Source organism: Geotrypetes seraphini, chromosome 3 (assembly GCF_902459505.1).
Source record: "Geotrypetes seraphini chromosome 3, aGeoSer1.1, whole genome shotgun sequence".
In the NCBI taxonomy this organism is placed as follows: Eukaryota; Metazoa; Chordata; class Amphibia; order Gymnophiona; family Dermophiidae; genus Geotrypetes; species Geotrypetes seraphini.
In genome coordinates, this window is record NC_047086.1 from 293,559,905 (window position 1) to 293,586,549 (window position 26,645).

The 26,645-nt window shown below is 46.1% G+C and overlaps 1 protein-coding gene across 1 annotated transcript in view; it reads right to left on the reverse strand.

The window, feature by feature from the left end:
- Positions 1-1,279: 1,279 nt before the first annotated feature.
- Positions 1,280-26,645, reverse strand: part of EIF2AK2 (eukaryotic translation initiation factor 2 alpha kinase 2) — a 219,518-nt gene continuing 194,152 nt past the window's right edge. The window contains exons 19-22 of the mRNA XM_033937032.1: positions 24,757-24,897; positions 17,222-17,323; positions 2,113-2,175; positions 1,280-2,022 (exon numbers count right to left, since the gene is read on the reverse strand). Of these exons, the coding sequence (XP_033792923.1) occupies positions 1,912-2,022; positions 2,113-2,175; positions 17,222-17,323; positions 24,757-24,897 (417 nt within the window). The 3' untranslated portion in view covers positions 1,280-1,911. The remainder of the gene's footprint in view (positions 2,023-2,112; positions 2,176-17,221; positions 17,324-24,756; positions 24,898-26,645) is intronic.

Here is a 26,645-nt window from a genome sequence, read left to right on the forward strand (position 1 = left end):
TGTGTTATATTTATGTATATGATTATTGATTTGTTCATGTTTATATGTACAATTTATAGAGACTCCTGATGCAGGCCGGGTAGGCCGAAACATGTACATGTCGAGTCGTTGAGTCATTGTATGAATTTACGAAACTTTGGATGAATAAAGGCATTTGGATTTAACAGATGAGTTGAGGACACTTTTTGGTGCACCATTCTGTTTGGAACAATTCCACTTTGGTTTTGCTCTTTTGAGTTTTGTGGTTTTGTTTCCCCTGTTCGTTTGTTACAAGATTTACAACCAGCTAAAGACTATCATTTGGTTCGGGGTAAATGGGAGTTGGAATTGCAGATTTGGGACACTGGGATGTTGGCCGTACCTTGTGGGTGATGCCTGGGGTGACCCCCTGTGCTTGGTTGCAAGAAACATATTACAGGGTGACATTATGTGCTTTTTATACTCGTACACAGTTATACTATATTGGAGGTCTGCCCACTCCATTGTGTCATAAATGTGGGACATGGGGGACACTCTTTGGGGCATGCCTTTTGGTCCTGCCCTGTAATACAGCGCTTCTGGAGACATATCATCTCTTATATGTCGGGCTTGCTTGGTAGAGCTTTGCAAAGTACCCCGGCCCACTTTGTATTGGATTTGCCAGAGGCTTATGGGTATTTGCATAGGGGCACTAGGGCTCTCTGTAGGAAGATGAGTCTCCTGGCCAGGAAATGTATTCTGCAAAATTGGATGGTCCCGGACCCTCCGGCGTTTTGGCATTGGAGGAATCAATTGCATCAGTTGGCTACCTGGGAGGCGAGAGATGCGGGAGGATCTCGGAAGTGGAAAATAGTTTTTATAAATGTTTGGGAGCCATATCTGTAGTCCTTACACCCAAAGGGACGAAGTGCGATTTTACGTTGGGTGATCTGAACTAGATGCTCAGTTTGCTGGGTTGCTAGAGCATTAGTGCTTTTGGTGGGATGAGGTGGGGAGTACCAATGGGGGGGAGGGGATTCTGGGGAGGGTGGATGAGAGGGGTTCGTATGGTTCTTGCACTTAGTCATAGGTTTAAGTATTGGGGCTGAATTGGGGGAGGGAGGTGGAGTGGCTTCTTCGGGGCTCATCAGAGTCCAGGGCCTCAGAGGGTCATTCTGCTGACACTGGCCTTGTCTGCCTTGAGTTCCCTCCCTCCCATGTCCCAAGTTTGTGCCCCCTCCCCGCCTTTCTCCTTTGTCCTCCCTCCCTCCCATGTCCCGAGTTAATGCCCCCTCCCCCTCACTGCCTTCTAGCCTTTGTCCTTCCTCCCTCCCATGTCCCAAGTTCATGCCCCCTCCCCGCCTTTCTCCTTTGTCCTCCCTCCTAGAGTTCGTGTTCCTTCCCTGCCTTCCAGCCTTTGTCCTTCGTCCTCCCTTCCTGCTGCGCCAAAGCCTGCCTTCCTTCCTCCTTGCCGTGGTGAAGTCTGCCTACCTACCGCCGATTCCTCCTCCTCTGCCCCTGGTCTGCCGCAACTCCAGGAAAGTAAGGTAAGGGGCAGTGTGCAGCAAACTGCCAATCAGCTGGCCCTTCCCTTCTCTCCGACATGAGAACTGACGTCGGTCGGGGTAAGGCTTGTGGGCCAGTGACGTGCAATCGCTGCACGCTGGCCCTTCCCTTCCTGGAATTACAGCGCAGTGGCGGCAAGCAGGGAGCAGCGGCGGCAGGCAGGTGGGCGGGGAACAGCGGTGGGAGGCAGTCAGCCAATGTACCCTCAACAACGAGACATTTATAAAGGTACGATGGGGTGGGTGGGGGGTATTTTCTTCGCTGCATAAGACGCATCGACATTTCCACCCACTTTTGGGTGGAAAAAAGTGCCTCTTATGGAGCGAAAAATACGGTAGGTTGTGGCCATGGTTGCCCATCCATGGTCTATACATTAGAATGGTTTTCCTAAACTGTCTTTTGGAATATTCTAGCACTAATATTGTTCAAATTCGTCAATATGTAAATTGCCGTTGGTCTCTCTTTAGGATTGTTGGAAAGCATTTTCTTCCACCAAATCTGCAAGATTTAAGATACATAAGCTGAATTAAATGAAAAACACTAAAAGAACAAAAAGAAGGAAAATTAGATAAAATAGTTTACTTCTACCTGTGCCTGATAATGTTTCTCAAACTCAGCTGGAAATGTATCTTTCCTTATTTTCTCCCAATGCTGCAAGAAACATCACATAACACTATTATATTTTATTCCTAGACCAACCTATTTCTGTTATTTATATAGTGTTACCAGGTGTACGTGTTACTTTGAAAATACACATAAAAGACAGCTCCCACTTCTTATAGTATACATTCTAAAAGACAAATGGAATAAGTGGGGAGGGGGTGATCACAGAGTTTAAAAAAGTAGATAAAAGAGGGACCAACTGTAAGGAATGAAGCCTTCAAAAGTCTTTAGGAGGAAACAGACACCAATTAATTAGGGGTGTGCCAGCCAAAACAGTTTATTTTGTTTAGCTTTTTGTGTTTGTAAAATATTTAATTTTATTCATTTATTTTTTTGACATGGGGTGGAATTCTATAACAGGGCACCTCCATCAACCATGGAGTGCTTATTCCAAAGCAGCATCTAAGTGCTAAAATGCCCTCACAGAATACTAGCAAAAACCTGCACTGGTGTGCCTAAAGATAGGCAAGACCATTTAAGCCAGGTCAATGTCAGGCATAAATGAATGTACCAAAGTGTGCCATGTTATTTGCATAACTGATATATTCTATAAGTTACACATATAAGTTGGAGATGCACCCATGTTGCCCCCATGCTCTCCATCCATATATATACCCCTAGAATTTATGCACTATAGCACTTACATGCTACCTTATACAATAGGAATGCACAAAAGGGAGAAAGAAAATCCAACGTAGTCTGCAGTAAACAACAGCAACCAGAAAACAACAAACAGACTGCAGACAATGTACAAGATGCAGGCGTTGTTTATTATTAAATGCAGTAACATATACAACCTTATAGCCAACCAAGGGACCCGACACGGTCCGTGTTTCGGATGACACGCCTTCCTCAGGGGTCCATGGTGATTAAGGTATAAAGCAAACTGCGTAAAAGATAACAAACACACACCAATCACGATCAAATGGGGTCAAGCAAGTCTTACACCTTAACCACCATGGACCCCTGAGGAAGGCGTGTCATCCGAAACACGGACCGTGTCGGGTCCCTTGGTTGGCTATAAGGTTGTATATGTTACTGCATTTACTAATAAACAATGCCTGCATCTTGTACATTGTCTGCAGTCTGTTTGTTGTTACCTTATACAATAGCACATTGTGTACTTATGGATATAAGTACCATTTTACTGTGCACTTAGGAATGCATTCATCCAGTTATAGAATTGTTATAGAAGTGTGCTCTATTTCAGCAATAGTGTGCTCTTTTGACAACACAGGGAAAATGACACATGAAATTTAAGGTTTATCTCTGTTTCACTTTAAAAGTGACATGGTAAATGTTGATAAAGCACAGTTACTTACCGTAACAGGTGTTATCCAGGGACAGCAGGCATATATTCTCACATGTGGGTGATGTCATCTACGGAGCCCCAGCGCGGACAGCTTTTCAAGCAAACTTGATTGAAGTTTCAAGTCTGCTACACTGCACCACGCATGTGCATGCCTTCTTGCCCACTAGAGGGCGCATCCCCACCTCGTGGTCCTCAGTTCCATAACCAGCAAAGAAGCCATCCCCGGGGAGGAGGGCGGGTTGTGAGAATATATGCCTGCTGTCCCTGGATAACACCTGTTACGGTAAGTAACTGTGCTTTATCCCAGGACAAGCAGGCATGATATTCTCACATGTGGGTGACCTCCAAGCCAACCAAAAAAGGGCAGGTGGGAGGATGGCAATTTAGGAAAATAGGTTACGTAACACCGACTGGCCAAACCGGCCGTCGCTTTTGGACAAAGTGTCCAGACAGTAGTGGGAGGTGAACGTATGAACCGAAGACCAAGTGGCAGCTTTACATATGTCCTCCACAGGAGTAGACCGGAGGAAAGCAACAGAAGCTGCCATAGCCCTGACCTTATGCCCCGTGACTCGACCATGGAGCGTGAGACCAGCCTGAGCGTAGCAAAAAGAAATACAAGCAGCTAGCCAATTGGACAAGGTGCGCTTGGAAATAGGATGTCCCAGCCTATTAGGATCAAAGGACAAAAATAATTGAGGAACCTTCCGATAAGACTTGGTACGTTGGAGATAAAAAGCCAACGCCCTCTTACAGTCCAGCGTGTGAAGTGCCGCCTCACCAGGATGGGAGTGGGGCTTCGGGAAGAACACCGGAAGGACAATAGACTGATTGAGGTGGAAATCAGACACAACCTTAGGTAGAAATTTGGGATGGGTGCGAAGAACCACCTTGTCATGATGGAACACAGTAAAGGGCGGGTCCGCAACCAAAGCCTGAAGCTCACTAATTCGATGAGCAGACGTGAGCGCAAGTAAAAAGATCACTTTCCAAGTGAGAAACTTAGGAAGAGACTTGTCCATTGGCTCAAAAGGAGGTTTCATCAACTGAGCCAAGACCACATTCAGATCCCAAACTACAGGAGGAGGTTTCAGAGGAGGATTAACGTTAACTAAACCCTTCATGAAATGAACCACCAGAGGATGAAGAGAGAGAGAACGACCCTCTAGATGCCGATGGAAAGCAGCAATAGCACTAAGATGCACCCAGATGGAAGTTGTCTTCAGCCCAGACTTGGACAAATGCAGCAAATATTCCAGAACCGAGGACACCAGAACCAAACTCGGGTCCAGATGGTGCGAGGCACACCAGGATGAAAATCTGGTCCACTTCTGGGAATAACAAAGCCGAGTCGAGGCCTTGCGCGAGGCTTCCAACACCTCCCTGACCGCCGAAGTCAGGGGGAAAGGAACCAAGCCGTCAGATGTAATGACTGAAGATTGGGATGTAACAGCGAACCCTGACTCTGAGACAGCAGAGAGGGAAAAACTGGCAGAAGTAGAGGCTCCCTGGCACTGAGTTGAAGGAGCAGGGAAAACCAGTGCTGACGAGGCCAACGTGGCGCTATGAGAATCATAGTGGCTCTGGAGGACTTGAGATGAACCAACGTCCTCATTATCAGAGGAAAAGGAGGAAACACATAAAGGAATCTCTCTCCCCAGTCGAGAAGGAAGGCATCTGCCTCGAGACGGTCCTGGGCGTACATCCGGGAACAATAGAGGGGCAGTTTGCGAGTCTCCGGGGAAGCAAAGAGATCCACCTGAGGGGTCCCCCAGCGGTCGAAGACCTTGCGTAGGACTCGGGAGTTTAGCGACCACTCGTGCGGCTGGAGAAGACGACTGAGTTTGTCTGCGAGACAATTCTTTTCTCCTTGGATGTAAACCGCACGTAGGAAGATGTTCTGGGAGACCGCCCATTCCCAAAGGCGCAGGGCTTCCTGGCACAGGGCCCAAGAACCCGTACCCCCTTGTTTGTTTACATAATACATCGCCACCTGGTTGTCCGTGCGTACGAGGACTACCTGATCGTGGAGCAGGTGGCCGAACGCTCGAGCTGCCAGAAAAATGGCACGAAGCTCCAACACATTGATGTGACAAAGACGGTCCTCCTCCGACCATAGACCCTGGGTCCGCAGACTGTCGAGATGAGCCCCCCACGCTTACTCCGAGGAGTCCGTGGTCAGGACCTTGCGATGCGGCGGAACGAGAAAGAGCAAACCCCCTGAAAGATTGGAAGAGTTTGTCCACCAACGGAGCGAGCGTCTCAAAGAGGGAGTCACCCTTATCTGGCAAGAGAGTGGATCGCACTCCTGACGCCATTGGGAGGCCAAGGTCCACTGAGGAAGCCTCATGTGTAATCGGGCGAACGGAGTGACATGGACCGTCGACGCCATGTGGCCCAGGAGCACCAACATGCGATGAGCCGAAACTGCGGGCATCAGCGAAACCTGGCGACTCAATCGAAGCAGTGCCTGCAACCGAGGAGGAGGAAGGAAGAAACGGAGGTGAACCGTGTCCAGCATGGCTCCGATGAACTGAATGGATTGAGTCGGGTTCAACTGAGACTTGGGGAAGTTCACCTTGAACCCCAGACGTTGAAGGAAGATGATAGTCTGTCGGGTCGCTGAGATAACCCCCTCTCTGGTGGAGGCCTTGATGAGCCAATCGTCCAGGTAAGGAAAGACCTGAAGCCCCTGGGATCTCAGAGCTGCCGCAACCACCACCATACACTTCGTGAAGACTCGAGGGGACGAAGCCAGACCAAATGGGAGGACCCGATATTGAAGGTGCCAATCTCCCACCCTGAACCGTAAATACTTGCGGAAAGCGGGATGCACCGGAACATGAGTGTAAGCTTCCTTCAAGTCTAGGGAGCACATCCAATCCCCCTCCTCCAACAGAGGGTATAAAACCGGAAGTGACAACATCCGGAACTTCTCCCGGACCAGGAATTTGTTGAGCTTTCGGAGGTCCAAAATGGGGTGTAAGTCCCCTGTCTTCTTTGGGACCAAAAAGTAACGGGAGTAAAACCCCTTTCCCCGTTGTTCTGGGGGCACTGGTTCCACCGCCCGTAGGCTCAACAAGGCCCTGGCCTCCAGAAGGAGAAGGGGAAGTTGGCTGCGGTTGGACGGACACGTTCCGGGTGGATGGTCCGGCGGCGTGGCTGAGAAATTCAGCGAGTAGCCCTCGGAGATGATCCGGAGCACCCATGCGTCGGATGTAATCTCGGTCCAAGCCACAGAAAAGGACCCGAGTCGGCCCCCGATTGGGAGGGGGTCCAGTGATATTGCGGAGGGGGCCCGCCCCCATCCGCACAGCCTGTCAAAAGGACGGGGCCGGCTTGGACGCTCCCTGTGCCGGAGGTTTCGGCTGTCCCCCTCTACCCTGCTGGGGAGGGCGCCGTGCCGGAGGTCTAGAAAATGCAGGGGTAGACTTCTGCGGGTATCTCCTCGGGGGCGGCCGGAAAGATTTTTGCGGCGGGGCACGACGTTTAGCACGGACCAAGAAGGCTAAGGAGCGCTCCTGTTCCGACAAACGTTTGGTCGCCGCCTCCAATGATTCATCAAACAATTCAGAACCCACGCATGGTAAATTGGCCAGGCGTTCTTGTAGGTTAGGATCCATATCGAGGGTACGGAGCCAGGCCAGCCGGCGCATAGCCACCGCAAAGGCCGAGACCCTCGAAGCAAGCTCAAACGCGTCGTACACAGCGTGGAACAGGTACAGCCGCAATTGAGACAAATTGGACATGAATGTGGCAAACCCCTCTTGATGGGAAGCAGGCATGACCTCCCGATACTGAGGTAGGTCCTTCACCATGCTACGCAAATAGGATGAAAACGTAAATGCGTAGTTAAGGACCCTGATGGCCATGAGGGAATTAGAATAGAGGCGACGACCAAACTTGTCCAGGGTCCTCCCCTCCCTTCCGGGTGGGACCGCCGCCGAGACTCTGGAGGGTTGAGTCTTTTTAAGCGCCGACTCCACAATCAACGACTGGTGGGAGAGTTGAGGCTTATCGAACCCTTTAGATGGAATGGTCCGATATTTGGACTCCATCTTCGACGGCACCGCAGTGATTGTAAGAGGGGAGTCCAAGTTCTTAAGGAAGGTTTGATGTAGAACCTTATTCAGGGGAAGGCGAGGAGTTTCCCTCGGGGGAGTAGGAAGATCCTGCTCCTCTAGGAACTCTTTAGTATATTAAGAACCCGCCATTAAATCAAGCCCCAAGGCTTGTGCCATATCCTGCACGAACCTGGAGAAGGAGGATGTTCTGGCGGCCGGTGAGGGGGTCCGAGATCTCCCTGCCAAACAGAAGGGGGAAGCCTCGCAGGAATACCGCGGTTCCCTGCCAGACCCCGAACCCCAGGAGGCCACATCAAGCGACCTCGAAGGGGTCGGGGAACGCCTGTGCCCTGAAGAGCCCTTGGGAGAAACCCCGGGGGTCCGAGGCACCGAGGCGCGCCCCCTCCGTCTCGGGGAGGAGTCTCTCGAACCCCCTCTCGCGGGGGAACGAATCAGGCTTGGGTTGTCGAGGCGGAGCTCCGAGACACGCAAGGTCTCGCCCTTGAGCGGCGAAGAGCGGCCACGCCTCCGAGGAGAACCCCGAAAACGTTTGGGTTTCCTCGGGCGACGCCTCGCCCGAGGTCGGCCCGAGGGCGAGGAGCCCCGGGAAGACCTCGAAGAAGAGGACGAGGATATCCTCCTGACCCGACGCACCTTGTCCCTAGGCCTAACGGTTCTCTCAGGCTGGGCCTCCGAGGTCGAAGTCGAGGGCAAGGTCGGGGCCGAAGTCGGGGCCGGACCGGCAACCGAAGTCGAGGGCACCGAGGCCGAGGTCGCCGAGGCCTGGGCCGTCGAGACCGGCGCAGTCGAGGCCGAAGCCTGCTGCAGCTGCTCGATGGCTCCGGACAGCTCCGAGGTAATCAACGCTCGGAGCAAGTCTTGAAAGGCCGGGATCCCCATCATGGCCGGTAGGTCCGAGGCCGGGGGGTGCTCCCTAGAGGGTGACCTCGGTCTCGAGTATTCCCTCGGGGCACTAGATTTGCCAACCTTGGGCTGGGCCGAGGCCGACCCACCAGCTGTCGAAGAGCCCGAGGATGGCTTCTTCGCCGAACCCGGAGCTGAGGAGGGAAGCGGGGACTTACCCGAGGAAGGCTTTGTCGGAGCAGCAGGCTTCGATGAAGTCGAGGGACGCGGCGAGGATCCCGAGGCCGAGGCCGGGGCTGAAGCCGGGGCTGAAGCCGAGGCCGACGTCGAGGCCTTCCCCGCCGCGGGGTCTGCAGAGAAGAGCTCCGCCATCCGGGCACGGCGTCGGCGGAGCACTCTGGACTGAAAAGTGGAGCACCTCTCACAGGAGTCAGTAGGGTGCTCCGGACCCAAGCAAATCAAGCACCACCGGTGCGGATCGGTAATTGACAGCAACCGATCACACTGGGTGCATTTCTTAAAGCCCGTCAAGGGATGGGACATGAAAAAGAAAAGGGGCCGGGAACGAATGACGTCCCGCGGCCGCGGCTCCCGGGAGCCCCCGGAGCCGAACGGAAGAAATAAAACTTTTTTTTTTTTTTCGACGATAAACGACGTTACTAAGAAGGAAAACAACAAATAAAGCACAGCGACCGAGCAAAACAACCCAGATGCGGTGTCAGAAGGCAGAAAAACAGGAGCTCAATTTCCACAGGGCTTCTGGCTCCGTGGAAAAAACTGAACTGAGGACCACGAGGTGGGGATGCGCCCTCTAGTGGGCAAGAAGGCATGCACATGCGTGGTGCAGTGTAGCAGACTTGAAACTTCAATCAAGTTTGCTTGAAAAGCTGTCCGCGCTGGGGCTCCGTAGATGACGTCACCCACATGTGAGAATATCATGCCTGCTTGTCCTGGGATAACATTTCCTATGTCACTTCAAACAATGGAATATAATCCAAAATCCCCTACGGAAAAGAGAGGTTCACTACAAACACAAAACTGAAACTCCTCTAAAATGTAACAATGGGACCGATGACTAAATTAATCTCTCAATAAATATTTTATATCTGAGCTAGACAACTATCAGTAAATAAGATAACCAGCAACCATAGGTATATCTGACAGCACCATTCCTGTTCAAACAAATGTACAGTATATGCTTACCAAGTAATATTAAAAAAACCATAGCAAGGAGAGGTAGGAAATAATATTGCTTGGGAAATTATTCAGTTTACCTGCTTTTGATTTTATTATTATAGGATTATCTCCTACAAGCCCAAAACATCATCTTATAAACAAAGAGACCACATATTGAAACATTCATATTTACACAAAGATTCTAAAAGGGGAACTGTTTATTATACGTCTGATGACATGAAGTCATCCTATAGAGAGCGTTAAAAGTGGGAGGTGACATAGTCTGACCTTTCTGAAGATCTATCTGGTAAAGCAATAAACAATGTGATAGGCTCAAATGGGATATATCTCAAGATTTTAAGGGAACTAAGGGACATTCTAGTGGCTCTATTGTCTGTCTTTTCAATGCTTCCTTAAAGTTTGAAGTAGTTGGACGATTAGAGTAAGATATTTGTGGAAGTAGGGGGGAGGGTATGAACTACAGGCTGGTTGGTTTGACTTCAGTTGAGAGTAAATTAATGGAATCATGACCAATGGTGGCCTTAGGCCCCTCCCCATGCATCACATGATGCACTGGGGATGGGCCTAAGGCTCGCATTGCTGACAGCAGCTGGAGGAGCAGGAGGGACTGAGCACCCTTCCTGCTCCTGGGCCCAATGGCAGGAGGGAGTGGGCATCCTTCCTGCCGTACTTAGGCTCTTCGATGCAGGGGTGGGGGGGAAGCGTATGGTGGCAAGAAGGAGTGGGCATCCCTCCTGCTATATTCGTGCAGGGGGGAGCGTCAGGGGGAGCATCTGGTGGCTGGAGGGAGTGGGCATCCCTTCTGTCATATTTGCGCGGGGGGAGCGCATGGTGGCAGGAGGGAATGAGCATCCCTCCTGCCATTTTTGGGGGGTTAGGAGAGGGAGGAGGGCCGTCGGAAGGCTTTTTTTTCCATTGGGGAAATATTTTGCATGTGTAATACATACAAAATATCTTGTGCCATTAAAAAAAAAAAAGAAAACCTCCCAAAACAGGCAGACCTGTCGGTAACACAGTTACCAACAGGTCTACAGCAGTCGGGTTTTAGGATTGTAGAACCCGATGCAAAATAGCCAAGCAAATGTAAGTGAATCAATTGCTTGGCAATTTTGCATGGGGTTTTACTAATTTGCATGGCCGGATCAGAAAATGAACGATCGAGTGGAAAAACACACGGTGGGCCATTCTGTGAATTGGGTCGGTTAACAGCAATCGTTGTTAAACCTGTGAAAACAGGTTTAGCGATGATCACTGACTTTAGTGAATCTGGGCCAAAGAGATTGTATACTTACCCTGGTAAGCTCTTTTCCAGTAGATAGGTGAGACATTCTAGACAGTAGGGTTATTTCCCTTTAGCTGCATGATTGCAGAAGGAATTCACTCCATATTTTTCACTCTGCCTCTATAGTACTTAACTGGGCTGTTTAGCTACCTCTACAGTTAGTACCCAAGCATGGAGAGCCACCCAATATATGTGAAGTAGAGGCACCTGTAGCAACAGGCTCAAACCAACTGTTCTGCTCAAGAATTCAACCAACATTAAAGTTAAATGCCAACACAGGTTTCAAAGGAGCTGAGAAACCACTTTCCAATACATTGAAACATATTTACAAATTCTTTCCAGCCCTCAAGGGCTGACAGACATCCAAGAAACAGCTTGGAAAAGTATTAACAGACTGAAAACTGTGAGCAGGTGCAGTAAATACGGCGGGAGTCTGGAATGTCTCACCTATCTACTGGAAAAGAGCTTACCAAGGTTAAGTTCATAATCTCTTTTTCCAGTGCAATAGGTGAGACATTCTAGACAGTAGGGATGTACAAAAACAGTCCCCCCAAAAAAATTAGGGGGGGCTTGCTGCGCCAACCCGTAAGACTGAGGACCGAAAGGCAGAGTCCTGTCTTACTGCCATATCCACTCTGCAGAACTTGGCAAACATGTGAAGAGAGAAGAACTTTGCAGCGCACGAAGATGGCTGGGTAGAGGATTAGCTCTGTTGTGACAGGCAAATTTTATTGTCCATGTATTCAGGCATTTTGGATATCAATATGGGATCAAGTTAATATGTTGATGGAGAGTCATGTGGCTTTATCCTATGACACAGTGATTTTTGGAATGTGTATGAGGGCCAAATGCCAAATATCTACAGCAAACAATAAATTATTGTTGATTCTTACGGGAGTGGGAATTCAACAGATAACAACTAATTGGAAAGACTGTTCTAGATTGAATTGTAATTTTTGGTGGAACTCAGTTTGTCATATGTATAAGATGGAAAGATTTCTTGCGATACAGAAGGGGTATTTTAAAAGATTTCAAGAGATGTGGAGGCCATTAATTGAATATTATAACGAGTAAAGTTTATTCTTTTTCCTTAGGGGATAATATATAGAAATGGGATGGGATGGGAGGGATAGGGAGGGAAAAATATTGGAAATATGTTGTTATGAAAAATAAGGAGATATATGTAATAGGATGGGATATTTATTGTTGTGCATTACTGGGTATAATAAAATGTTTAAAGTGTTTGAGGAAGAAGGATGGGGGGAGGGACAGATTTCATGTCAGATTAATTGTATTATCAAAAAGGGATATATAATTATATATAAATTTGTAAGGAATATTTTATTGATATGGAAAAGGGTGGGAGGTGGGGGAGGGAATAAAAACATGTATAATAATATTGTTTAAGAATGCCAAGTGTGTTATGTAAATTAATTGTAATAATACTGTACACTTGTTGAAAGAAATAAAAAGGAATAAAGATTTAAAAAAAAAAAAAAAAAAAACATGTGAAGAGACGACAACATCGCCGGCCTGCAAATCTCCACAAGAGAGTCAGCTCTAGCTGAAGCCTACAAAGAGGCCACACTTCTGGTAGAATGTGCCTTGACGGAAACAGGAGACTATGTCTCCACAAGAATGTAAGCTGACGAAATGGCCCTACAGATCCAGATGGAAATTGTGGCCTCGTAAGCAAGAGCACTCTGCTTAACGGATGGTCAAAGAAACGGACAGGCACTTGTGATACAAGATGTTGCCAAAGCAGCTTTAATGCCTAAAGCAGCCGTGGCAAAAAGCTTCCTGAGGACCACCTCTACATAGTAGTCCTGCATAACTTACAATACTAAACCACCCAGATTGGGGAGAAAGGTACATTTTGTCACCTGTGCCACCAAAAATCCACCGTGGGCTGATCCAAAAGTTGCTACTCCCATGCCAGCAAATCCCAGCGTGGCATAGCTCTAACAATATTCAGAGCATATCAGGGTACCAGGGGAAGGAAGTAAACAGAAAGAACACACCGCAAATCCAGGAGGAAGAAGTGCAACGGAGCCAGCTGGGTGATCAAAAAGACCTCCTATAAAGATTCAGAAAGAAGGTCTGGCAAAGCCGCAAAATCCAAGAGGTGCAGACTCGTGAAAGCATTCCCAGGATCCCAAAACCCCAGAGGGATCCACAGATCCAGCACACAGTCCCCCCTGATCCCTGTCCTGGGAAGTGCTGCACCTGTAAAGACAGGATCAGCAAGCAAATAATCTGAAACCAGGCAACCCCAGATCAAGGTCAGGCAGTGCAAGCAAAGTGGCAGGGAGAATCTGGGACGTGTCCAAAGGAGTAATGCCACTGATAAGACATCGTGCAGGCATATTGGGACTGCGCAGAGGGAGAACACAGTTATCTGAAATCCAGAGCACAAAAATTTCAAAAATCGTGAAAAAGTATCTGGCTAAACTAAGCCTTTCAGAAGCAGCGCAAAATCTGCAGCCTGACAGATGGATTACCAGTCATGCCGAGCCCCAAAAACAAGAAAGCTGCCCTGCCAGGCTACCTGAGTGTTTGGGCACCTGCTTCAGCAGAAGAGAGGCTAAACTGGATGTTGCGGCCCCCCTCCTCAGCTGCACCGTATGGCACAAAAATGCTCTAAAGGTGTTAAAATTGTGCAATCCTGGCATGACTCCACAAGAGGAGAGCACAAGGATTCCATCTCAGCAAGTCTCCAGGCAAAATTTGCAGTTTTGAAGAAGCAGGGATCATTAGAAAATAAAATCACTAAAAATCCAATACTGTGCCGTCACTAAATTTGTACCAAAATCGCAATATTTTTCACACTTTGCAAACATTAAAAAAGGCGATTTTAGGATTTTTCAGGAGGGGGAACATGCAGAAACATTCAAAATCCCACTTTTCAAACCTCCCCCGATATCTCTCATAGGCTGTCAACCTATGTGCTCACTGTGACCCGAGATGATCAGTTACAAGTGCCGCAAGCCTGCTTTCAGCTCTCTCAGTAGCTGGATGAGAACAATCACTGCCACAGTGCTAGGAATGCTCCTACAAAGCTGCCAGACTCCAATGTCTGACCATACGTCTACCCTTACAGAATATCACATGCAAACCGGAACGGGCGGATGTGTGATGATGCAGCCAGTACCCTACAAGACACCATCTGATTAACAGAAGGTGAGACCACCTCAGGGACGGCCCTGAGCTCCAGAGAAAACTATGGAGGCTGGTCAACAGTTACCTAGAGGGATTGGTCTGTCAGCTATTGATCGAAGTCTGTGAATTAGAGAATGACACGGGGAAAAACAAGCTCGGTCCTCGTCTCCGCAAACCATTTGATCCCATCCACACAAGTCTAGAATAGTTTTATACTGAACTTATTTTATTAAAGTATAAAAAGTAAAAGTATTGAACTTATTTTATTAAAGTATAAAAAGTAAAAGTATTGAACTTATTTTATTAAAGTATAAAAAGAAGCAATATTCTGTACAATTGTCATTTTATAAATCAAAGTTCTGACTGCTGAACTAGAGAAAGAGATGTTCAGCTGGCAGGGCTTTGTTTATAAAAGTTTATCAATACAACTAATATACTACTTTATCCTAAAGCAAAAAAATGAAAATAAATAAAAAAATTTTCCTACCTTTGTTGTCTGGTTTCTGCTTTCCTCATTTTCTCCTCATCCATTTCCTTCCATCCACTGTCTGCCTTCTCTGTCTCTTCCATATGCTCTGTTACTGTGCCTCTCCCTTCCATCTCTCCCTCCACCCCCACCCCCCAATTGGTCTGGTGGTAAATGGCCTTGTCCCTGTAGCCATGGTGAACACTGTTTTTCCCCACCATTTTGGCGGGTTATCCGTGGCTTACCGCATGTCACAGTCACCGTGTCATTCTCTACTGTGAATTCTCAAGCAGGCAGAGCCTCAAAATCGCTCCAAGCACTAATTCACCCAAAAAGGGGCTGAAATTATATCGAATTAAAACAATAAAATGGGAAAAGCAGAATACACACAACTGCATCAATGCGTGCTGAAGGAAAAAACTGTAGAGGGAGCTAAACAGCCCAGTGAAGTATTATAGAGGCAAAAAAATCCAGAGTGGATTCCTTCTACAACAATGCGGCTAAAGGGAAAAAACCCTACTGTCTAATGTCACACCTTTTGCACTGGGAAAATCATTCTCTTCGAGGAAATAAATGAGGACTGATTCTTGGCCTAGTTCAGTAGTAGGCAAACTCATTATTCAAAAGAGCCAAAGATCAGCAGTACAGCGATTAAGATTTCTGTTGAGAGCCATACCACACGCCTGCTTGTGCTACAACGGCTACGTCAACCCGACTGACACCCCGCTCGCCCGCATGTAGTCGAAATAGATCAGTGGCAGAGCCTAGAGAATGACAAGGGGAAAAAAAATTTGTGTCTCCGTTCCTGCCCCGTCCCCGCGAGCTTGGTCCCCCATCCCCACAAACCATCTGATCCCATCCACACAATCCTCGAATAGTTAAATACTGAACTTATTATATTAAGGTATAAAAAGAAACAATATTCTGTACAATTTTCAATTTATAAATCAGTGTCTTCTCCCCACTCTCTCTTCCCCATTTCCCTTCAGCGTCCTCAGCCCACTCTCTCTTCACTTCCCTTCAGTGCACGCACATAAAAACAAGCAAGCAATTTTATATCATTTTCATTCTATTCATTCATAGAAATTAAAGTCTAAATAATGCCAGTAAAATAACAAAACAATAATCTTACAAAAATAATTCCCTGCAGTCAAGCCTGCAAGGATTACTAGATGTCTTTCAGCAGCTCCCCTCCCTCCCTCTACCTTACCTTCGCGGCCAAGCCAGGCAGCGATTGGCTGGCCCGGAACTTCCTCTGCGACATCAGAATTGACGTTGGGAAGGTTTGTGGGCCGGCGCCTGGACTGCCCTTCTCTTTAGTTGCAGAGGTCAGCAGCGGACCGGGGAGGGGTGTTTGATGTAGCGGTAAGCGGCGGCAGCAGTGGGGGCTGGTCCGGGGGGAGGGGGTTTGAAGCAGCGGTAGGCAGCAGCAGCGGGAGCTGGTCTGGGGGGGGGTCAGGCTTTGTCTTCGGAGCTGGAGGGAGGGGAAGCGATCGCCTGTCCCATTGTCCCCACGTACAGCTTTGGGACGCTGTCCCTGAAAACGGGACATTTCGGTGTCCCGAAGCTGTGCGTGGGGACAACGGGACAGGGGATCTAAAAAGGGGACAGTCCTGTTCAAAACGGGACGTATGGTCACCTTATCTTTACACGGAAGGGAAGCAGGTTGGGCACCCTTGCTCTAGCTAGCTGATCTGCGAGCCGCACTCAAGTGGCTAAAGAACCGCATGTGGCTCACGAGCCGTGATTTGCCGACCACTGGCCTAGTTCTTTTCAAAATTCTTTTTTAAATGAATGAGCAAGAAGAGAGATAAGTACTGTACCAGGCAAGAACAAAAAAGCAAAAACAAGGAAAGATGAAGGAATATATATAAAAGTTTAAAAAGCATAAAATAAATACATGATAAAACCCGAGATGGCCATGTCTCGCTTGTAGGCTGCAACAAGGGTGAAATGATTTGACATATGAAACACCATATGAGTCTCTTTGATTCAACAGCCAAGATTAAAATTGGTATGTCCAATGGGCCATCAAGGCAGAAGTGATCTCCACTTAAATCTGCTCTGGCTGTACGACGCCAGCTGTGACCTCTAACAGCGGTCTTGTGGTACTGTTGGGGTCTTGTGGTACTGTTGGGGAAGCACTTGACATGCCTGGGGTATTCCAGGTGGAGAATCAGAACTTGTTGTGAAGAGCTTGTCGTGTTGGGCGATCCAAGTGGGGAACAAACTTATTTGGAGTGGGGAGGTTTATCATGTTGGGGGATCAAAACATGTTGAGGGAGATAGGAGGATCCAAATTTGTTAGGAGGGCTCATCATGTTGGAGGGTGTAGGAACTTCTTGGGTGGGGGGTCTTGTCAAGATGAAGGGGGTTGAGCTTGTTCTACTGGAGAGATGTGGGTAGGGGTTTATAAATTTCAGTGGGTGGGAGGGCGGGGGACGACCTGACATCTCCTTATAAATGTTCCGAATGATAATCATCTGGGATACACAGAAGACTGGTATGTGCAACCCTGCCCCTAGGAATGCCACTGTTGAGGTCAGACTGTATGTGCATAACAGGCACACAAATTTATAAGTACCTATTTCTATGTATATAAAACTCAATTTATGTGCATAAATGGTGTGTCTAATTGTCATCGCTTGTCTTTTTTCCATGTAATGTACTACACAATAAAGCTAACTTACCAAATATTTTTCAGTATCAGTTCTGTATATCCAGAGAAGTTCATGAAGTATTAATCCTAGTGCATAAATATCGACTTCACTTTCATACTGGTTCGATGTCTTCTGTAAAGAGTTGCAACATATATATATTTAATAAAGATGCTTTCCAAATACACATTTCATATTTTTCATTACAGTGTGGGGTTTGGTTTTTTTTTGAATGAAGTGAAACTGATAGAGGAGTAAATTTTCAAACCATTTACCTGGGTAAACGGATTTAATGGGCAGGAGGCAGGAAAAGAGAAGGAGAGAAAAGAAAAGCAGAGAACAGGAGAGGAAAGAAGAAGCAACAGAAGGCAGGAGAGAGCAAGTGGCATTGGCGAGAGGTAGCTCCGCCCACCTCCCGACGTTGACCACCAAAGCTCCCCCTTAAAAGGGGAGGGGCCAAAGGTATTCAGCCGTTTGGCGCGCACCTTGAGAAGGGACAAGCCACCACTAAAGGAGAGCAGAAGGAGATCACAGCAGGCACAGAGGACACACAACCAGGCAGACACAGCAGGTACAGAGGACACACAACCAGGCAGACACAGAGGACACAGCAGGTGAAGTATTTTGTGCAGCCCTGGTTGAGGGCGATGCAGTGTTTACCGTCTTCCCGGCTCCCTCCTCTGTCTTGCTGCAGCGTTTGCGCAGCCCCAGAAACATTTTTTTTGGCCAATGAGGCCCACAGGGAAGCCAAAAGATTGGACACTCCTGGCATACAGCTTGGAATAACTTTGCTTTATCAAGTGCACTATGGTTGTTCTTTGTACTCTGAATTGTCTTATTGTCATGGCCTATAAATGCACAGGCCAGGGGCTTCATATGGGTACTGGATACAAGGCCTTGGTAGTCTCCTAGATGCCATCTTATGAGGGTAGCATCTTTGAAATAAATTAAAGATTAACCTTGAGTTATCAACCAAATTGTTTCTACCTCTCCCTTCTCTGGTCCACTCTGTGACCCTATGTCAACCCCTGCCATCTTTTCTTCCTTCTCCAAAATCACTGCATATTTTCTTTCCTCCTCAAAACTCACTACTTGTTCCTCTAATCCCATCCCCACCCATCTACTGATCACCATCTCTTCTAATGTCATCCCTTTTCTATCTGCCAAATTCTCAACCTATCGCTCTCCACTGCAACAGTACCCAACGTCTTCAAACATACCATAGTTATACCGTTCCTCAAAAAACCCTAGCTGGACTTACCTGCCCTTCCAACTATCACCTCATCTCCCTCCTCCCCTTCTTATCCAAATTACTTGAACTGCTGTTCATCGTCATTGTCTTAACTTTCATCTCAAGCTATCCTCAACCTGCTTCAATCGGGCTTTCACCCTCTTCATTCTACAGAAACTGCCCTTGATAGCTCTTCAATGACTAGTTCCTGGAAAAATCCAAAGGCCTCTACTTCCTACTTCGTCCTCATCCTCCTTGATCTATCTATGGCTTTTGACAAGGTAGATCACCGCTTACTCAGCGATACACTGTTCTCGCTTGTGTTTCAGGGCTCTATTACCTCATGGTTTTCTTCTTATCTTTCCCATTGTGTTTTAGCATAAGCTCTGGAGGATCCTCCTTTACTGCCATTCCACTATCGGTCTGTGTACTTTAGGGCTCTGCACTTGGACCTCTTCTTTTCTTCATCTATATTTCTTCCCTTGGTGCTCTTGTCTCCTCCCACAGCTTCCAGTATCACCTCTTTGCTGACGACTCACAAATCTACCTCTCTACACCTGAAATTTCTACAGGAATCCAGGCCTGAGTCTCAGCCTACCTGTCTGACATGTCTCATCGCCATCTAAAATTAAATATGGCCAAGACTGAACTCCTTATCTTTCCTCCTAAACCTGCCTCTCCTCCTCCTCCATTCTCTATTTCTGTGAATAACACTCATTTTCCCTGTCTTGTTGGCAGACCTTAGGGTCATCTCTGACTCATCTCTTCATATATCCAATCGACCACCAAAACCTGCCATTTCTTTCTCTACAATGTCACTAAAATCTTTCTGAGCACACTGCTAAGACCCCCATCCACGCTCTCATCACCTCTTGCCTTGACTATTGTATCTTGCTTCTTAAAGGTCTTCTGTTAGCCATCTTTCTCCCCTTCAGTCTGTTCAGAATGCTGCTGCATGCCTCGTAATCCACCAGTGCTCACATTACCTTTCTATTCAAATCATGTCAATGGCTCCCTATCCTTTTCTGCAAAGTTCAAACTACTCTTATTGATCTACAAGTGTATTCACTCTGCAGTAGAGAATGACACGGGAACTGTTCGGCTGTTTGTCATGGGTACGGGAACAAGGCTTTTCACCACCCCACAGAGCAGTAAATGGCCTTATCCCTCCAGTAAAGGATCTGCCACGAGTCACCTCCTACCCCACCCCTCCTGGCCAGCAGCCTCCCTCGTTATCATGGGTCAAGCAGCAGCCCCCCCTCCCTATTGCAGGTCCAATAGCCCCGCTCATTCCCTCTATCACGGCAAAAAACAACAACCTGCGACTCCCCTGGGTCAGTCCCTTTGTGCCTCATGCCCCAGGCTTACCAGCCTCTTAGAAACTTTGTGGACGAAGAGGCAACATCGCAGAAATAGGCTTGCTCTGGGACCTTCTTCTGGCTAGGTCCCTCCTTCCGATGTAATTTCTGGCAAAACCGAGATCATAGAATGGTGAGATGATGAAAGCAGGGAGATGGGCACAGGGGAAATACTAGAAAGGGACGTATAGGAGACAAAGAGAAGGGAGATGCTGAACACGGGGAACAATTCATACACCGAGATAGAAGATGGATGGTGAACATGGAGAAAAAAGAAATGTCAAATGATCAGGAGACCCTGGCAAATGAGTTAAGAGAAGACAAAAGGAAGCAGAGACCAACACTTGAGAGCAACATGATTTGAAGAATAAAATGATGAGACAATAAAAGGTAGAAAAAAAATTTATTTTCTATTTTTTTTTTTAAATTCAAAATTTTCATCATTAACATTTTACAACAATAAGAAAGAAAGGATTTTTACAGAGAAATTAAAGTTTAAACATAAAATATCCAAATCATTTCCTCAAGCCCACGTTATTGGGAGAATATATCTTAATTAAACAGATACATATATTATATAATCAAGATCAAAAAGATCAAACAAATTATGGTGCTTACATAATTAAACTCCAATACTAAGTCAGATATCAGCCTTACTAGTTTCATGAAGTTGTAAAAATTGTTCCAAATGAGTAGAGTCCCAGTACACATATTCACATTCTTTAAATTTAACTAAGCATTTACATGGAAACTTCAAATAAAATGTGGCTCCCAAAGCCAACACCCTTGGTTTCAAAGCTAAAAAGGCTTTTCTTCTCAATTGTGTGGTATGGGCCACATCTGGAAAAATCAACACATTATCTCCACAAAATTTCATTAGCTTATTCTGAAAATAAGCTTTCATTATTAAGGATTTATCTATCTCTGTAACACAAGTTATTAGAAGGGTAGATCTAGTTTGGATTACATCTTGAGAGTCTTCTAAAAAACCCGTTAAGTCAAACTCCATTTGCTCCAACTGTTCTACTCCCATAGCCAAAAGACTCTTTTTTCTCTGTGGAATATAATATAAATTTGTTAAGGGCAATTCCTCTGCGTTTGCCAATCCCAATACTTCTTTAAAATATTTCTGAATTAATATTTCTGGAGACAATAATTGTGTTTTGGGAAAATTGACCAAATGTAGATTTTTTGCCCTTAAACTATTTTCCATTTTTTCAAATTTTAAATGAGTAATGTGAAAATCTTTAACAGCTGTTGAAGATACGGCTTGAAGTGTAGCCACTTGAGACTCTGTTGTCTTAATCCGTTTTTTAATAATCTTCAAATTGGAATCAACATTTTCCATCTTGCTAACAACATCCTGTGAAAATTTAACATTCTGATCCATTACTGACCTCAATAAACCCTCCACTCTAATATTAATATGCCATAATATCTTTCAAGGAAACTTCCTGTGGCTCTTCCTGGGTTTTTCTGACAACCATAGCCTCATCCTGAAAAGATAAGGCTTTAGGTATCTCTCCATAAACTAATGGAGAAGATACTTGTTGGTCAGGTACTCTCACAGGTTGAAAACTGGAACCATTCCTAGGTTCCAAACCAACAGTACTTATAGGTGGAGGAGGCGGAGTTCTTTCTAGGGGGCTCAAAGATGCTCCTGATAGGGAGTCGGCACCTCGGCTATGGCCCGAGACATTGGCTGGCATGAAATGCTTATCTATGGGACCCATTATAATAGGTGTAGAAACCTTAGCTTTCCCCTTTCTTTTGCCCATGATAAATAATAACACAAACAGTTATATAACTCACTGTTTCCCACTGTCTCCAAGGGGCTCGGCCTGCCCCTTAGGGCACGCCCCTTTGGCCACGCCCTGCACCCGGGTGCCGCAGTCTCGGCGTCCTTTTCACTCAAGAGTGAAGGACCCGGATGACGTTGATGTAGCTGTCTCCTCGGATGCCCGCAGGAACTCTGCTCCCGATGTCTCCTGGCTCTAGCTGTAAAATGAGCACTACTATCCAAGGCAAATAAGTCCCCTCTAATAACACCACCAATGCAGGTATGTTCTCCGTGGGTAGCCAACTCGGCGTCCTTTTCACTCACGAGTTAAGGACCCGGATGACGTTGATGTAGCTGGCTCCTCGGATGCCCGCAGGAACTCTGCTCCCGATGTCTCCTGGCTCTAGCTGTAAAATGAGCACTACTATCCAAGGCAAATAAGTCCCCTCTAATAACACCACCAATGCAGGTATGTTCTCCGTGGGTAGGCAGTCTCGGCGTCCTTTTCACTCACAAGTGAAGGACCCGGATGACGTCGATGTAGCTGTCTCCTCGGATGCCCGCAGGAACTCTGCTCCCGATGTCTCCTGGCTCTAGCTATAAAATGAGCACTGCTATCCAAGGCAAATAAGTCCCCTCTAATAACACCACCAATGCAGGTATGTTCTCCCTTATTTTCTATTTTTGTGATTAGAATATATCAATACTGAAAGCCCACTTTTTTGAAGCTGCGTTTAAGCCTTAACCCCAACGCACTTGTAAAGCACTCGTATCTGTTTACCACTCCTTCTATAGTCCCCTACGCTATCTAATATACCTCATTATTCCCTTTGTAATTCCCCACCTGAGCAGTGTGTATAGATTCATACTTTTGTCCAGTTTGTCTGGCATAATTAGAGTTTAAGCTCTTTTGAGTAGAGATTGTCTCTTGCGAGTTTAATGTACAGTACTGCATTGTACCTGATAGCGATATAGGAATAATAAATCTAGTAGTAGTACCGTGTTTCCCAGAAAATAAGTCAGTGTCTTATATTAATTTTAGGCCCAAAAAAGAAACTAGGTCTTATTTTTGGGGTATGTACAAGATCATCTCTCCTTCACCCCAATTCTTCCTCTTTCCTTTCTCTCTCCCACATGTGCAGCTTCTATCCTACACTCCCTCCCATCCCTCGTGCAGCAGGACCCTTACCAGCTTCTCTCCCCTCCCTCCCATCCCTTGTGCAGCAGAACCCTTGAGCAAGCACAGCCCACCCCCAGCACCCGCCGCGCAGCCGAATCCCCATCCTTCCCACCCTCCCATCAGCAACCTGCCACAAGCCTTACTTACCTCCCTAAGCAGCGTCGGGCTGGCAGCACACTAAACAGGTTGAATCGGCCATGGCCGCTCATGAATTCAGAATGCCGCATTACTGATGATATCATCAGTAACGCGGCAGACTGAATTCATGAGTGGACAAGGCTGAAGAAGCCTGTTTAGCGTGCTGCCAGCCCGACGCTGCTTAGAGAGGTAAGTAAGGCTCGTGGCAGTGTTCCGATGGGAGGGAGGGAGAGAAGGAAGGATGGGGGGGATTTGGCTGCACGGCGGGTGCTCACTCAAAGGTTCTACTGCACAAGGGATGGGAGGGAGGGAAGGGAAACTGCCGGCGAATCCTGGGACTAGGGCTTATTTTAGGGGTAGGGCTTATATTAAGACCTACCCCGAAAATCCTGCTAGGGCTTATTTTTGGGGTAGGTCTTATTTTTGGGGAAACACGGTAGTAGTAAACACCTTTGATACTTAGAGTTCAAAGAATCTCTGTGATTGGTAGACAAATTAACTCAGTGGCTGGTCCTATAGATGGCTACAGTGAATGAAGTTACTGAGAGGTAAGAAAACAGTGTGCACATTACATATAGCTGTCTGCACTGAGGACTCAGAACAGGTAGAACAGTGTCTCTCAAACATTTTTAGCTCCGGCACACTAAATGGAGTAAATGTTTTTTGCGGCACATTATAATTGAAATTATAAAATTGCAAAACCAACAAAAAATTAAATTTGAGGGTTATTTATTTAAAAGTTATTTAAGCTGTGTATGGGTAGTTTTAATAATGGTGAAACTAAAATAGATAGAACAGAATTGCTAATCAAAGCAATGGATGTGCTTGTTTTTGAGTGCAAATTAACGCAAAATGCATCTCGATAGTTGACAAGCAAACACGCATTTCATCACCCACCATCTGCAGTCATTCTCTTTTTTTCAACTGCAGTAACAAAAACTTTGATTGCTTTGTTGCTCAAGTTTTAGGATAACTACTGCATAAAAAATAAAAATACAATTACTTGCTGTTAGTTTTCAAGGACCAATCATGTCAAAGAACGATGCTTATCTCCTTACGCACATATATGCTCATAACATTGACATACTCTTGTGTACATGACATACATGTCATCTATTTTAGTGTATACCTATGAAGGGAAATTTTTAAAATAAAGTAGAATTCTGGAATCTCTTGTGGCACACTAAGAATCTCTTTGGGGCACACCACTGTGCTGTGGCACACAGTTTGAGAGACACTGAGGTAGAAGAATATAGAAAAGTCACCTAGTTAAGAGTAGTGGCTGAGAACAAGGGACACCAGCTTCAGATCTCACTGACACTCCTTGTACTCTTGGAGCAAGTCATTTTAACCGTCCATTGTCTCTGGTACAAACAGATTTTAAGCCCTTTAGGGACAGGAAAATATCTACTGTTTCTGAATGTATTGAGAAAGGCATGAGCTAAGTACAAACTAATTCAGATCTAAAGACAGAGCCAAGGGACAGGCAAAGGAGGTTATCTTAGTTTATCAGTATTGAAAGGTACTTTCTGCTAGCACCTCAAAGAACTTGACATGAGCATACACTGTTCCAAAAATGTTACTTTTTTTTTTTTTTTTTGCAAAATGGTATAGTATAAATTTGATATACAGAAGAGGTACAGACTGTTAAGCTCATATTTTAATTTTTGTGGTTATTCTATTGCAGGTTGTTCAATAAAACTAAACACATTATAGCACGGCATATTGGACGTTAACAAAAATCAGAGAACTGTTGAGTAAATAAATTGCAATTTAATTACTTCTCTAGCATTGGCTGACAATTCTTGCACACATTGCTTAAAGGGAAAGCTAATGACCAATAAAGTTTTGCATTTAAAGACCCTAATAAAACAGAATTACCTGTTCAGGGGCCATGTAAGTTGGTGTTCCTGTTCCTACTGTTCGTTCCAGTGACTTGTTACCTTGATCAGTCTTTGAGGTTACAAGTCCAAAGTCCCCAATTTTTATTTTTGAGTCTTCAGATAAAAATATATTTGATGGCTAAAATGAACAACAACAAAACAACCTCTCTTGAAAATAAGCCATTATATTAATCCCTACACAACATATACAATTGATGAAATACACTCCTTTTGTTGTATCCAATTTGAATTAACTAGGGCAACAATGACAGTCACTTAGGGTGTAATCCTGATATAGCACAGGGAGTGCCAATTCTATAGGAGAATCAGAATGCCCTGATTCTATTACAGAATACTAGCATATGGCCACATAGGTGCACCTTTTTATGCCCAATCAATGGCAGCGTTAAGTAGGCAAGTCTAAGGGCTCCTTTTACGAAGCCGCATTAGCGGCTTTATCACACGCACAGTTTTAGTGTGTGCTAACCCCCGCGCTAGCCAAAAAACTACCGCCAGCTCAAAAGGAGGCGGTAGCGGTTAGCGCGGCCGGCAAATTAGCGCGCACTATTACGTACATTAAACTGCTAACGCGGCTTCGTAAAAGGAGCCCTAAATGTGCCAAAAATGTGTATTTGATAGAATTCTCTAAGATACACATGTTGATAGCGGACATGTCCATCACCTAAACATGGAAAGATTAGGTTCTTGCCTTGCTAATCTTTCTTGTAAACAGGACTGGTAGTCTTGACCAGCAGGTTAAATCCTCATTACTCACGAGTTTTGTAGAGAGCCCACTGTTTTGTTTTCATGCTCTCACTTCCCATCACTCTGGAATGAGTTCCACCCCTTCAGTCGGTACCAAAGCTTTTAGTGAGTCCTAGAATGCAAACATAAGAAAGGAATACGGAGAAACTTCCTGAAACTACGTAAGTCTGTCCTGTTCTAAATACAAACATTAAAGAACAATGCTTTTAAACTTCTACTAAACGAAACAAACAATATGGAAATAAAAGGAACCACCTATCTATGTGCCATCTGCACCAATAGATCTGTTGCTCTTATGAGTGAACTCCTCTTCATTCCTGATCCTACTGCACAGGAGATAGAAACAAGACAACTGACTAAGCAGGCATGTCTGAAACAGAAAGCAGGCTACTATACATTTGATAGGGTTGGCATCAAGACTACCATTCCTGTTTGCAAGAAAGAAGATTAGCAAGGTAAGAACCTAATCGTTCCTTCTTGTGTAACAGGACTGGTAGTCTTGACCAGAAGTTTGAATCAGAGCAGTCCCTGGTTCCTAGGGTGGATAGATGAGTCTGCTGCCAGTACTGAGGACCCAAAAGTGGTATCCAATGCAACTGCCACATCCTCCCTGTAAAACTTAGTGAATGTGTGGAGATTGGACTAAGTGGCTGCCCTGCAAATCTCAGCAGGTGAGACCACTCTAGATTTCGCCCAGGATGACGCAACACTGTGAGTTGAGCGTGCCTTCAGTGACACTGGAGACAACTTTCCACTTTCATATCTGGCCCAGAAAATGCTCTAGCTGAGCACCTAAGTCACCAGAAACATAAGGGGAGGTGAAGCCAGAAGCTCCCCTCCTTATGTGCTGCACGGCACATGGAACAATGACCCCCTGCAGATAGGCATCCACCACAAATCTTTCATGAATCCGAAGTATCTCCACCTGAGGAATCCATCTATACCAGGGATCTCAAAGTTCCTCCTTGAGGGCCGCAATCCAGTCAGGTTTTCAGGATTTCCCCAATGAATATGCTTTGAAAGCAGTGCATGCACATAGATCTCATGTATATTCATTGGGGAAATCCTGAAAACCCGACTGGATTGCGGCCCTCAAGGAGGGACTTTGAGACCCCTGATCTA